General features: G+C 44.6%; 1 protein-coding gene across 1 annotated transcript in view; it reads right to left on the reverse strand.

The window, feature by feature from the left end:
* Nucleotides 1–11,143, reverse strand: part of PHACTR2 (phosphatase and actin regulator 2) — a 146,349-nt gene extending 135,206 nt beyond the window's left edge. Inside the window, exon 1 of the mRNA XM_050893359.1 lies at nucleotides 10,999–11,143. Within this exon, the coding sequence (XP_050749316.1) occupies nucleotides 10,999–11,143 (145 nt within the window). The remainder of the gene's footprint in view (nucleotides 1–10,998) is intronic.
* Nucleotides 11,144–14,736: the final 3,593 nt, after the last annotated feature.

Consider the following 14,736-nt stretch of genomic DNA (forward strand, 5'->3'; position numbering starts at 1 on the left):
ACACAACTCCTCTTCAAAATACTGAGGGAGAATTTCCTTTGGATTTGCTCTTTCATTTCACTTATTGTCAGTTATTTCTTTGCTGCTTGGGAGAATTCCTTCCCATCTCTTTTGCTTCCCTCTGCTTTTAAAGGAGGTTGAGAGGACAGCCTGCCACAGATGGGGGGACATAGATGTGGCTCTTCCGTCCAGCCGAAAAGCAAGATCCATCTTCACCTCCTTAGCCCAGTGTGTCTGGTGCAGGTGGATGGCTTGTATGCTCAGTCCTGTGTCCCCCACTGTCATTCCTGACTTGGCTTAAACACAGAGCAATAAAAAACCCACAACTGCAAAAGACCCTGCTCATTGCCACTGCAAAACAGTTTCTTTTCACATACTTTTTAGTGCGTTTCCAGCTCTGGTTTTAAGTGCTTCCAGCAGGGTAGCTTTCACTGTTCCTCCTGGGAGACTATTCCCCAGCCCAATAAATCTCACTCCCAAGAAACCTCTTTTATACATGTCCCCTCCTGTGCTTGCAGCACTTTTCCAATCTTGGCCTAGAATGAGTGGAACAAATATCTTTTCCCCCACAGAGTTTACACAATAATGCAATAAAGTTGCAAAAGCTGTGTGCTCCACGGAGTTACTTTCACTCACCAGGAATTTCTGTGATACCAACTTGTGTGTTGCTTGCAATAGATAATTTCTAATTTAAATAAATTACAACAATTCCACCAAAGTGCAAAACCATCCAAAACAGAAAATATTATTAAAAATATATAAACTTCATAGAATACATAAGAAAAGAAGTACAGAAAATCTTTACTTAAACTGCTGACACCAAGACCAAGTCTGATGGGTCTTTCTCCCCCTGAATTCAGCAGACTGGTTACAGACATCTTGCCAGCACTCACTCTGTCAGTGATGTTTCCTTTCTCTTTTTAAAAGACCGGCAACTGCATTATTTTAGACATTGTAAAAAAAGTGCTTTCATTTGCATTTTACTTAACCCAGCTTGAATTAAGAGTGATTTCAAAGTAACGCCTAACTTGCTATTAGGCAATTACCTTGCTATGTTGAGATGCCACCTTCCCTCACCCAAGGATGGGCAAACCTGTGGAGCTGCCTGTCTCCTGGCACTGCCTCCATGGCAGGAACTGAGTGAAAGACTATTTGTCCCCATGGAAGCTGCAAGGGGAGGAACTTTCTGCCAGGGTCTGGTGATGATCAGGAGAGCTCTTTGACACAGAGCCAAAAAAGGGCAGGCAGCACATCTGAAGCCCCAAGCTCTCCCCACACTCTTTTCACCCCTGTAGCTGAAAGCAAGCCATTCACTCTGCTGTTTCCCTCCAGGTCTGGCAGATCCTGCACTGCAAGGGTGTAGCTTTCAGATGCTGTTTCTGATAGACCACTAAATGCACAAGCTGTAGTACAACGTGCTCAGGTACCATGTGCCCAGTGATAAACATCTGTACCACAGAGTGAAATGGGTGCTGCTGGCTTGTGAGCCAAAATCACCTACAAAATCATATATACTTTCACCACTTTGCCATGTGAAGATCCCATTAGACAAATCCCAAGTTGACTATATAAATAAAAGAAAGCTCTGAAAATTACTGCATCAGTCCTTTGGAAATCTTTCCCCAAAATTATTTTTGCTATTTGCAGATCAAAAGCCATTGTTTATCTCAACTTCCAAAGAATAAGGCAAAATGCATAGCAGATGTGTCTCCAAAGACTTAAATAACTGGGTGGCAGCATATTTTTGGGGTTTGCTATTCACTAAAATAAACATGGTGTGAAATACCGCCATTCAGTTTTGTTTGCAGCAAGGCCTAACAGGGAGACACCTTTTTTTTTTTTTTAAATCTTCAGGGCTCAAAAGTCAAACAGTTGGAAGAAAGATGCCATGCCCCTGGGGAGCTGTAACTCTCCCTCTTGGCTCACTCCTAAGAATACAGAGTTGAGAGTCTACTCAGAGAAACACAGACAGAGGTGCCTATAACCCAAGTAACAAAAGCAGCATGCCGTGCTTCGTCCTGGGGCTAGAGCAGTTCTTATCATGGCTTGGGATGTCCACTGGTCCTTGACGGATTACACTTGCTCTCACTGTGTAAGTAAAAGGACTTATTTCAAGTCCAACCCTTCTGAGCTTGCCCAAACTGCTATTAATCAGAAAAAAAATCAGAATTATGTCTTGTAGACACAGCCTTTTCATGCTGTGCTTTGGTAGCACTCATCTTTTTTTAGATAAAAAGTTCAGTTTCATCGGTGGTTTAAACCACTAACATTAACTGTCAGCCCTGACACTGGGCAACAGAGGGAATAAATAAAAAAGTGGCAAGCAGATGACTACTAATTATCCTTTCACTCATAAAGTTTAAATATAGCTGCCTGTGTTTGAACACAAAGAAGGCCTGCAATTAGGACACATTCAACTGCAAATGCACCACAACCTCTTCTTTACTGTGCTTGTAGATGATACAAAACAATACCTCAACACCAATTCTGCTTGGTGCCTGTAATTTTCTTGAGTACTGTGTATATTAGTCACAGATGTATCTTAAAAGCTGTGATTCTCCCCCTAAAAATGGAAAAAGCAAACACACGTGCTCTGGAGGGGGAGCTTTGTTCAACGTCCTTTTTAGGGCCTGGTTCCATGAAATACTTCCTTATACATCCTTATTCTTTCAAGAAGGCATTTGAACCTTTAAAGAATTTGATATCCAATGATTTAGCCATAACAAAGTAAAGTGGCAGTGGTTACACTTGCCCTGTATAGGTGGATGGGGCCCCTTAGAATAATCACATTTCTGTGCCAGGGAAATTCTGACACTTCTCTGCTGCCTTCGTTCCTGTTCCCACTCCCCAAATTAGAAAAAAACTCCTATATCAAATTTTCATATGATGAAAAATTCTAAAAAACTTGGACTAATTTTTTGAAGTGACAATTTACCATTTTCAAATTTTGTCAGATATTTCTCCTGAAAATGCAGAAATGTGACTGAAATCAGGATTGTTTCTAAAAAAAGTGGATTTTTACAAAACTCTCATTTCATCAGGATACATTTGTATTCAAAGAAACTTTAGCTAACTTAATAACTTTAAATAATGCAGGGATCGTGCCAGACTTCAGCCTTTTCCTGATCCTCACCACTGTGCCAAGCTTTATCTTAAAAAGGCTCTGAAGCACTTCTCCACTCCTAATATTCAGCAACCCTTTTTTTTAAGAATTATTAGGACACCTTTTTTCCCCTTCCCAATGAGTTCCTAAAATTGAAAGAATCTCTGCTCTGCCTGTCCAAATTCTGATCTTCATCTCCCTGTGACAGGCAGAAAATAAACTTATGTTTGCAGGTTCCTAGTCCATTCACTTCTCAGTCTCTGGGTTCAAAGAGCCTCCAACATCTGGGAAGCACTGGAGTGCATCAGACTTGAATCGGCAGGACAGAACCTAACACATACACAGCCAGACCTAGACAGAGGATCATCAAAAGTGGTACGTAGGCTATCGACACAATATAAATGAGATTTATTGGAAGCTGTGGAGAAGGTAGAAAAGAAGCTAGTAGGGGAGAGGAGAGTGAAAGAGTGGCAAGAAGGTGAAAGGAAGAGATGAGTGCCTTTTATTTCCATTATAGTTTGGGTAGGAACGACTTGGGTAAAGGTGCCAAAACTGAGCTACCGACTGATGCATCCAGCTAACAGAAATAGTGTGTGGTACTGTGCAACTGGGCAAATTCCTCAAGTGGGAGCCAGCACAATTTGTGTGCGAGACTGAAGTCATGTCTGAAGTTGAAGGGAAAGAAAAAGTAACTGCTTTTAATAGGAGTCCACTGTCCCCAAACAAGCTTTTCTTCTTGATACTCTAAATTGTGCAAACATTAAAAAATGTAGGGCGAGCTGTAAAATACACGTTTAATTAAAAATAATGATTAAATGCTACATTTTCTGAAAAATAAGACATTTAGTAAAAAATATGATCATTATTTCATAGAGAAGCCATTTACACACAGTATTTTAGCATGTGAAGAATCGCCACGTTGCCACCTCCGGTAGAATGCTTCCTCTTCCACATTTCCCTCCCAGCCCCCCGCTGTTCGGCCCTGTATTTCTCTGAAAGTGGCCAAGTGGTTTTAACAACAACATGAGAAATGGGAAGGGCGATCCAGAATGTGCCAGAAATATATAAGAAACATGAGAGAGAAGAGAGAGGGTAGAAAAGTGTCTTACCACCAAAGCATGCAGTGGTTTAAGCTGCTTTTTAGCTCCACTTCGTTATAAAGTCCTCTACCTGAGAGCATGGCAGACTTGCAAAGCGTAGCGGCTTTGAAGCTTCAGGCTATATTAAAGCAGTGCTGATGCTTCTGAGCCCATTATACTAAGTACTCAGTACTGATAAAATTTAGTAATATTTCACTGCTTCAGCCTTTCAAAACTCAAAAATCGTAACAACATCAAAGGCAATCGTAGGATTCATACAACACATCTTAAAAGTTCAGTTCTGCATCAAAATTGTGTGATGGGGAACAAGTTTTCTCAGCTCACCACCGAGGGAAGCGTTGACTGCCTACAAACTCTGCTTGTATTTCGGGAAGATCACAGTGCTTTCCACATGAATGAAAAGCAAGAGCATCCCTTGTTGTGGTGGGTTTTAAGACTGACAATTTCAAAGATAAAGTGAAAAGTGATTGAACCCAGAACACTGAAGTCAGGATTTTCTAGTTTCTTCTAGATATTTTTCCTTTTGTGCCACTTGGTTTGTATCTGAGAAAAAATAACTTCTGCATCTGTTAAAAACAGCAACATGCTCGGTAAAATACTAGGGAAAAAAAAAGAAAAAAAAAGAAAAGATTAGCACTGAAGATACCTTTGCCTCATGCTAAAGCATATTCAGTGAGAACTACTAAAAATTCAGAAGCAAGACTAATACTGGTGTTATTGAAAACTGAAATCCTACAGGATTTCTGGCACTGAAAGGATTCTGACTTCAAAAAGCAAAAATAAATAAAAATGTAAATTCTTCACCAATCTTTAAAAAACCTGCCAACTATCCCCAGCCCTTTGACCTTAAATAGTGCCTGCTGTTTCATGAAATAACGGCAAAAAGAGCAGGAGGCGGGGGGGTGGTGAGGAAGAAACGTAAATGATTTATGCTAACAATGGATTTGACTGCTGAAACGTTTAGGTTTTAAAACCAAAAAATGAGCTTTTTTGGAACAAGTTGTTCACATTCAGCAAGAGGAGGAGTAAAAAGTCTTCTTCAGCTACTCTTCAGATCACTTCTTCAGGGTTCATACTTGACATGCGGTCTGATATTAAATGGTTACTTGCTAGAAGCCACACACCAGCAGGAAGTGCTAAATGCCAAAGGGCCTTGAGAAACAAAACACACACAGTAGCAAAACGCTGAACAGATCCCACAGTCAGCTACTGATTAGTTGCTGCAAAATATGCATTAAAACCTATGCTGCGAATGTTTGCAGTCCAATATCTACTTAGCCAACCATGAGGATTATTACCACATTTAGAAAATACTTTTTTTTCATCCTGTGCCCAAGTCTGAATATTTGATTGTAAAGTTGTTGTCCCAGAAACTGGGTCATGTGTAAATGACACATAAAATACATGGTTTGTATTTGTAAATCATAGTGTTCCCTGTGTTCCCCGTTTCACACTCAATCAGGGTTAATACCAAGAGCATATCCCAGTTATTCTGCAAGAGTTGGTGTGGAATAATGTCTTTTAGCCCAGGATAAAACAGGCAGATTCTTATTTCATATGCAATATTTTATAAACTCATATTAGAAACGGCTGGTGATATTCTGGCACACACTTCTTCCCTGCACGCCCACCTAATCTTATAAACCAGTTTTCAGGCAGACTTAAACTTTATCAATGCATGCAGTACAAAATGTTATATGATTCCTGGATTTTTCCTCAGCACCCTTGTGAAACTACAAGTTACATGTAAGGATGACTGGAATGAGATTTAAGATTATGGGATGATGGTCTAAGTGTGTTTCCAGATTATTATGAAGAAGTAGATGCTTCAATTCTGTAAGCATATGTCAAATTTCATACAGTTAAGATTGCTGTCTCTTTCTGATAGTTCAAGTTTTCAAATTGATGGAAAAATATTAATGGGGACTTAGGGACAAGATGCACTATTTCTTGGAAATTACACAGTCGTGTTGAGTTTAGTTTCTAAATCCCCAACAATGATGATTTGTCTTAATTTCTACTATAGTTTTCTACCCCAAATTATCTGCCTTGGGCTTCTTGCAAAGTTCTGTACTTTGATTTATGTTGCAAACAAGTCCTGCTTGACACAACAGAGAATCATGTTTTCCCATAACTCCCATATTTTCATACAACGTACCAAAACCAGCCGCTTTAGTTATGAGTGTTCTTCCACATCATGAGACTGCTCCCCCCTCACCCCCATCTGATGACTGAAAAACACCATCTTTCTAACTGCCCCTCCAAAGCACATCTGATGTCTTCTTCACAAACACTGAACTCAGCTCCCACAGACCTTGGTAGGACTCTTGCTTGGTGTATATGGACATTGGATCCAAGAAACTGGAATCTGTGGCCATTTTGGGAAATACAAGTGCAGAGGGAAACACAGGCAAACCTGAACAGCTACCTACCTACCTAGCCAAAATTTATCTTTTTCCCTAGGTTCCAAGCCCCCGGATAGTCAAGTCAATCTCTAGATAAGAGTTTTTTGGGTTTCACTCTTTCTAGGTGCTCAAATACCTCCAGCTGTCAAAACATTTTATTCCCTTTGCATCAGCCAGAAAGTTTGTCCTTTGAGAAGAGAACCAGACATTTGTTAAGTTTGCAAAGTGGAACACTCTAATCATTAAAAGCTCCAATAATTCCAAAAATCATCAATTTTCTTCCCATCCAACATCAGCCACTCTGACCACTACATGAAATCTTCCCTGATTCTTCACTGAAGTGGGTGAGTTTAAGCCATCCTTTCACCCACCCTATTCTGGAGTCAACAGCAGAAGGAATTGTAGCTGTTACTCATTATCGTTTTTAATAAATTAACCTGCGAAGGACCACTTTGCTAGCCAAAAATTCCCAGAATAATCCTGGGATGTACAAGTTTTGAGGTAGGACTGTAATTTGCGCTCAGCCTTTCACTGTCTGCTGCAACCCAGCATCTGGGGTATAGCCTGAGGTATTGATGAATTGCTGTCTGAATTCTCAGGTAGTTTTTTTTTTTTTATCTGTCATCAGAAAGGCATGAAAAAAAGCATGAAGGGAATGGAAACATGCATGAGGAGCTTACCTCTCTACCTGAAAGGTGCGCTTCTTAGCAGTGGAACAAATTATCGGAAACTTCTACGTCTTGCTAAAGAGCAAGACCTCAAGAGGAACTGCAACAATATGACAGTGTCAATCCCGAAGAGGAGAAATGGGTGTTGTTTTGACTTCTGGTCTGAGCAGTAAAGTTCCCTTTTCACCAAGATGTACCTTACCACAAACCTCACCACCTTAGGAAGAAAATGCAAGGCTGTAGAGCAAAAACCACAACACTAAAAAGACAGCAAACCGAAAACTGTCTACGTGGACATGCAGATAAAGAACGGGCACCACAGTAGCTGAGGTTGGTGCCTGAGGGCTGTCACGAACAGAACCGCCGGCGCCGCTTCACAACCGGAGCACAAAGGCGGCTGATATGAAACAGCAACCTCCCCCTCCACCCTGCACTTCAGGGCTCACCGCTCACGCTGAGAGCTGCCCTCAGCCCCGTAGCCACCAAATCTAGATTTTTGAGAAGTTCTGGGAAAGCATTTGAACAGAGTCTTTGTTTCAATTGCAGTTCGGTTCCCATCTATGCTGGGCAAATCAAGAGACTCGGCTAACGTGACCCACCTTTAAGGTGTGTTTAAATCTAGTCACTAAACATGGAAGGCTGCTTAAAGGTATGTAATTCAAGCAGCATTCTTCAAGTGGCTCTGGTGTTGCTCTGAAATTTTAGGAGAATATGTTTTTCTTCACCAATCTCCTAGACATGCTCTGGCAAACTAGCCGGTTGTCAGGTGGGGAGTACCATGATGTTGAAGTGATGCACAGGTTATGCCTGCCACAGAGGCTCTGAACATCTGTGACGTTACACTTTTGCAGGGTCTAAATCAAAAGTCTAGATCGTGCCACCCTTACTCATGATGAGGATCACCTTATTCTTCCCAGGGTCTTACCAGAGGTAAAGAAGATGTTGGAAGGTAAAGGCCTGATACAACGATGGGTGAGGTGACAGCCCAGAGAAGGAAATTAAGTAATCTTCTACCACTAACCCTAAAATAAAAGGTCAGCTTTAAGAAGAAGAAAAAAACAGAAAATACACTGTCCTCACAAACTGGACTGTAGCTGATGAAGTGACATGCTGCAAAGTGATACCAGGAAGTTGCTACTTTCAGCATATGATAATAGCAGAGGAATGAGTGGGGGTAAGAAAGCACAGGCAGCATAAACATGGGGACCACCCGACCAGCCTCACTGTACTATCGAGATACATACAGTACTGATCTAGAACAACAAACAGATGCATTTTATGAGCCACTGCCAAAGCTGCTTTTAGAAAGGCTATTATATCTCCCTTAGCTAGAAGGGTCTCTACAAATACTGCCTCTTAACAGAGGGGTCTCTACAAATACTGCCTCTTAACAGATCTTGCATTGAGAATTGTAGATCAGGAGGTGGTAAAATAAATGACAGTGCGAACTGTCTATAGGGGTACCAACCCATCACTGATGGAGTGCGAGGAGACAATATCGTCTTCTCAGCACAACTAGTGTCGGGATCTAGAAAATGAAGACAAATACGCAACAGAAACCGCAACCTGTGACTTCAACAGTTGCAAGTGAATCACTCCAGAACAGGCAGCAGGCAAATAATTTGCAGGTTATTTAAAATGCAAATTGTTCTTTTCTAAATGGAGCAGCTGGAGCACAGGTAACATCTGATGTAAATGAGTGACCTACTTTAATCGAATGGTACAGCTAGAGAAAGAGGTAGAAGCAAAAATAATAATAAGGCTCATATTGTTTCTCTAAGTGCTTCACGTTTCTGTCCCCATTACGGTTGTTCTCCAGGTTAGTGAGGGAATAAAAAAGCAGATTATTTTAATGGCATCTCAGGATAAAAACAATTCTCTAACCACCACATTAAAAACTAAACAGCTTTGCATCTTTAATGCATACTTTTCTTTTTAAAGGGGGAATCAACAGTTGTGTGGCAGCATGTAAGTATTTTTGTTGTGCCCAATGAGCAGCCGGAAAAAAATACAGGAAGCAGCAATGGAGAAAATACAGAATGAAAGAAAAGATGTCAAAAAAATAAAAACCAGAGAAAGCAACTCTTGTCACTTGCTGGCAGGAAGCACATCCTCAAAATTAAAAGAAAAAAATCAAGTAGGGCAACAGGGAGGCCTCAATTTTGTGTGTAAGAAACTACAAATAACAACACATCTTCAAAAACACCATCATTCTACCTCCACTGGATTTTCCAGTCTCTTCTAATGAACGCAGCTCATTGTTAGTAGTCTTTGTAGTTAAGCTAACAACCAACATAGTCTAACATTGACATAGGCTCAATCTTGTCAACCTCTGTGGCGATCCCTCCGCATCCAGGTTAAGGCATCTTGTGTACACATCAAGTCGTAGGGCATTGTTCATGCTGCACTCGTCCAGATGGTGCTGAAATACACCTTACACCTAAAAGTAGTCCTTTCTGATTTGGGCAAACCACTGGAATCTCCTCCCTCCCCCCTGTCCCAAATGTCCTTCAATGTAACTTCTAAGTAGACACACAAAAAGGTAGAGCAGAAAATGGCACGTAGAGTTGTTTTTGCTTGCACCCTCCGGCACCACAAGTTGAATCTACTTGTTCCTATGTGACTAAGCAAGTTTTCACTCCCTCTTTCCTCATCAGGCAGGCATAGCCATATATTTGAGCTTCCCCAAGCAAATGGTCTGCTTCTTCTTAACACTCCCTGAGGAGCAAACATAAGAGGACACTGTGGTCCACTGCAGACCCGACCATGCACTGCACTGTCCTACTTGTGCTGCAGCAGAGGAGGTCCCTCAGTACACTCTAGAGCTTCCCTGATGGCGTTGTGGTTCACGGGTACCTCTGTGCAGTAGAGTGGACGAGTGCATCCAAAATGCCTACATTGCCAGGGTCGTATGTGCCTACAGTCTTGTTTTAGTCAATAGAGCAGGGCCGATTTGCAACCGGGCGAGCACACATTTTGAAAATGTGCTCAGCAGTATGGAGACCAGAATTTCATTTTCCTTAATGCCCGACCTCAGGAAACAGCCCGAGTAAAGAATAGCCCAACTGCATATGTACTTATTTTACTTTGGCCACTTTCAAATATCTGCACTGTAAACTAGGACCCTTACTTCCTCTCATTTTACACAGCAAAGCTACTCTGAAACCTGCAGGAAGCCTACTCTGTCCCGAAAGGCCAGCTTCCAGCCCCAGATCATCCCCTGTGCGCTTGCAGTGGTTGCCTCCCGAAGGAGGAAGGTGGGATACTGACTCACACAATTTTTTGCCTCTGTTAATGAAAAACCCGAAGGAGATATAAGTGCATGAGGTAAAATTCTAACATGCAATTGAAGCGTAATGTGTGAAGCGGCAGGACGAGGAGTTTTGATGTCCCCGCAATACACCCTGAAGCCTTCCTGGGGCTTTTCTGCCCTTGCAGTCAGAGATGCTTTGGCAAATGCATGGGTACCCACAACTTTACTGGGGTTCATTTAAACCTAAGAACACGGGTATGAAAAGCCAGGAACTTGACGAACATCATCTCGAGGGGTAGATCAAGCACCACATAAACCAGGGACCCACACTTTGGCCACCGAGAGAAGCCAGTCCTAGGGTCTGGGAGGGCAGGGCAGGGTGCCGAGGAGGATGTCTTTTCCCAAATTCCCCAGTTCAGCTCGGCTCGGGGGGCTCGGACACAAGGACTCTCCCCTCCCTCCCCCTTACCTGAGCCGCCCACGTTGGACCGGAGCAGGCAGATTCTCCGGGAGGAGGAGAAGGAGGAGATGTCGCTTTGGGAGCGGCCGCGGGGACCGGGTAAGGACCAGGCGGGCGGCGGTGCACCCCCGGTGCTCCCCGGCCTCTCAGCCATCGCCGTCGGGGAGCCGAGAGGGGCAGGGAGGAGAGAAGAGGAGGGAAAGAGGCGGAGAGGGAGGGGAAAGGGAAAGTTTGCAGAGGAAGAGCCGCCCCTCGCCTCCGACCGCCCCGCCGAAGCGGGGCCGCCCCGCCGGGACGCCGACGGGGATTTTGGGTCTGTCAGAGCCTAAATTTTGTGTTTGCACAGGGGCAAAGCAAGGGGGGGTGCATCTGCGTGCATCTGCACACACACACACACCCCCCCGGGGTGTCTTCGTGCTCCCCGCTCCCGTCATTTCCAACTCTCGGAAAAAAAAGACCGAGCATCAGTTAAAAAAGAGCCGAGCAACCGACACCACCACTTCTGTTTTGTGTAACAGGGTGCCCTCCCTCCTCCCCCGGCCCGTCCCCCGCAAAACCGGGAGGTTGCACAAGGCATCGCACCCCTGCAGCCGAGCGGGGAGGGCGATGAGTCAAATCTCCTGCCCTCCCCCTCCCCCCCCCCCCCCCCCCCCGTCTTTCTTCAGGCTTGGGTTGCAGGCAAGAGGCTTTTCACAACGAGTTTTACGACCGTGTGTGTGACTCAACGTTTTGGGAGGAAGACAGTCCTGCCTTTCAGATCAGAGGCGGGAGTCACCCCGACTTTGGCAAAAGCAAAATCAAGCCCCGTGGTTTCGTTTTCTGGTGTTTGTTTGACAGACACACTTTTACGACACGATTCATCTTTAAAAGGATATTTAGTGTTTTCACTGCTTTTTACAGGCAAGTCATTTCATGTTCTGCCTTGAATTAAATCCTTGCTGCCCTGAAGCCACTGGCACAATGGCAAAGATAGACAGGACTTCGCCCTGTATTTTTAACGCACCCAGTGCCACATTACCTAGCTATCAAATATGAAAGTCCCATTCAGGCTATATGAAAACATTATAGCAACTACCACTCCCCGGGTCTGAATCAAATCCTATCAAGTCTAAAACGTGTCCTTGTGAAATTCAGTTACTGGCCTGTGCCTACCACCAAGAAACCAAGTGACCTCCTCTCAACGCCAAACCCCGTGCAGCTCCCCAGGCACGGTAGTTTTGTGGTCTTCCTGGCAGTCATACGGCTCAGGCACCCTTCGCCTTTGTCCAAGCGATCAATCCAGTATAGGAGTCTCGTATGCCAGCCATTAGCCAAGTCAAAAGGTCTTTTCTGCTCAGCATCTCCCAGGGAATTGCCTTCATTATTTCCTCTCCTTCTTCCCTCCGCTGACAGACCAGCCTGCTCCTTCCCTCGCTGCAGAGAGCTTTCCCAGCGGGACTGTGCTGCGAGAGTGGGAGGCAGGGGCTTCTCCTCGCAGGGCGCAGCAGTGAGCTGCTCCACGCTTAGAGACCTTCCTGCAGGGGCCCGGTGGCTCCAGCGTCGCGCAGCCAGGCACGCTGTACCCAGGTTTAGAGAGGTTCCAGCAGTCGCAGACACTGGTCTTACGTTATTCACGAAATCTTACAATGTACTATTTTCATTATTTACCCTTTGCAGCTTGCATCATTACAGATGCAACTGTGCACTGAGGACCTTTTCCCTCACTGGAGATTTCAGTAGCTGTGCCTGTGTGGGCTGGTGACATTTTCTGAACCTGTTTACGCCTTAATCAGAAGTGTACTCATGACTGCTATTTACTGAACTGTTTTCTATTTCTTTTTTTTCTTTTCTTTCTTTCTTTTTAATTTAAAAGATGTGACCAAGTTCATTATTGAAATACACAGCTCCTGCTCGAAGTCTCACCAAAGTCACTGGCTGGTCGCTGATGTCAGAGGGCTTTGGGTCAGACCCCTGAGCTTTTTTTAAACCATTTTTCCTTCAAAGCATTTTGAGCCACAGAGCAGTTGTAACTTTGGCATGCTGTACAGAATAAGCACAGAGAGTCTACATATATAATACAGAGAGTCTACTTCAAAATTCCCACATTAAGGAGCTGCTCAGTGTCTGCAATCCTTTGGTGTGATCAAAAAGAAAGGAGAACATGAAGAAATCCAAAGATAAACTAGAAAAGATACCATAGCAAGAGGTCAAAGGCGTTTAAGGACTCCTTTTGAGAAGCAAAGTGATATCTAAAGGGGCGAAGGTAAAAGAAGACATAGAGAAAGTAGGTCAACATTGAATGTAAAAGAGATCTGAAGTGGCTCCTATTGTGATATCAAAGTGCTTTTGTAAATCAGAGTAATGTGAATAGTCAGTCAGAAAGAATGATATCATGGAAGTCACAATGTTTTTTATCAGCCTGTAACTTAATACACTCATCAAGGTATATAAATGAAAATATTAAAAAATTATGTACTTCCTGTTTTCACGGCTCTTTAAATATTTTTGGATGAAATGTAACAGCTGTGGTTAATGGCCTGGAAACTGAAGTTCTGTTTCCATAGAACAGCAGTAAAGTATACATCCTTCCCAGGTGGAGAGAGATTAATTCAGTTGCCTGCTCATTCATTTTTAACTGTTCTGATGAGATTGCCAAAGAAATTTCCATTCATGGTGATGATTTTGGAAAGTTAGTATTTGCTGATTAAACCAAAGTATTTCACAAAGGCCGTCCCATGGCCGCTAGGGTCTGATGCAAAAAATAAGCAATTCAGGCATCAGGAAAGACTGAAAAAGCACCAGCCCGGGCAACAAATTTGCTGGAAGATGCATCTTTTAAAGTACGTGCCTGCCGCCCATGATCCACAAATGATGCCACCAAAAGATCCACACTTGGCAGCACAAACGCCAAGTGTCATCTACTGAATTGAGGCAGCTTCCACTGAAGCCATTCTAATGGTCAAAGAAATATTTCCTTGTCAGGCTTTGGGGCACCTCTCTACCCTGGAAGCCATTCACATACCAGTGGGCTGGAAGGAGCTGCAGAGCAATGAATGTTACACCCTGTCCTTCTTGGGAAGGCAAGCTGAACCTGTGGTTGGAAGCAGGCGGGAAGGGCAAAACCAGCAGGCCACTGAGGCCGCCTCTGAAGCAGACCCTGGCTGCAGATCCAAGACTCAGACCTGGATCAGGCTGCAGATCCAGCAGACCCCGGCAGGCAGCTTTCAGGCAAGCACTGAAGGAGATGGCCAGCGCTCCCAGGATGAGGAGAGCAGTAATGGGCCACGCCAGGCCGAGCCAGCAGGGCCTGGGGCGGGAGGAGGCAGGAGAAGCACGGTGGGATGTTGGCCAAAGCAGAAGTCAATTACTTCATTTTCTTAAAATCCTTGAAAATCCAGGTGCCAATTCGTGATCGAGCAGCCAGATAAAACGGCACCGACGGGGAGGAGACCCCCAACGGCTGGCGCGCTTCTCCGGGAGGGGAAGGACGCGGCGGTGCCGGCCCAGCCGGGACACGGCGGGGGTGAGCATTGGCAGGGGCAGAGCCGGAACCCTTCACCTGCAGGCGGTAGAGACAGGCTGCGTTTCGGCCGGAGGGCGGCGGGCTCCGGCGGAGCGGGCCGTGGGGCGGGGAGAGCCCGAGCCCGCCTTGCGCCCCGGCCCGCCCCGCCCGTGCCCCCCCACCCCCGGCCAGCGGCCTCCCCCGGCGCGGCCGTGCCGCGACCCCCCCCTTCAAGAGCCGCCTCCCCTCAATCCGCCGCCGCCGTC

This window comes from Gymnogyps californianus, chromosome 3 (genome assembly GCF_018139145.2).
Source record: "Gymnogyps californianus isolate 813 chromosome 3, ASM1813914v2, whole genome shotgun sequence".
Classification (NCBI taxonomy): Eukaryota; Metazoa; Chordata; class Aves; order Accipitriformes; family Cathartidae; genus Gymnogyps; species Gymnogyps californianus.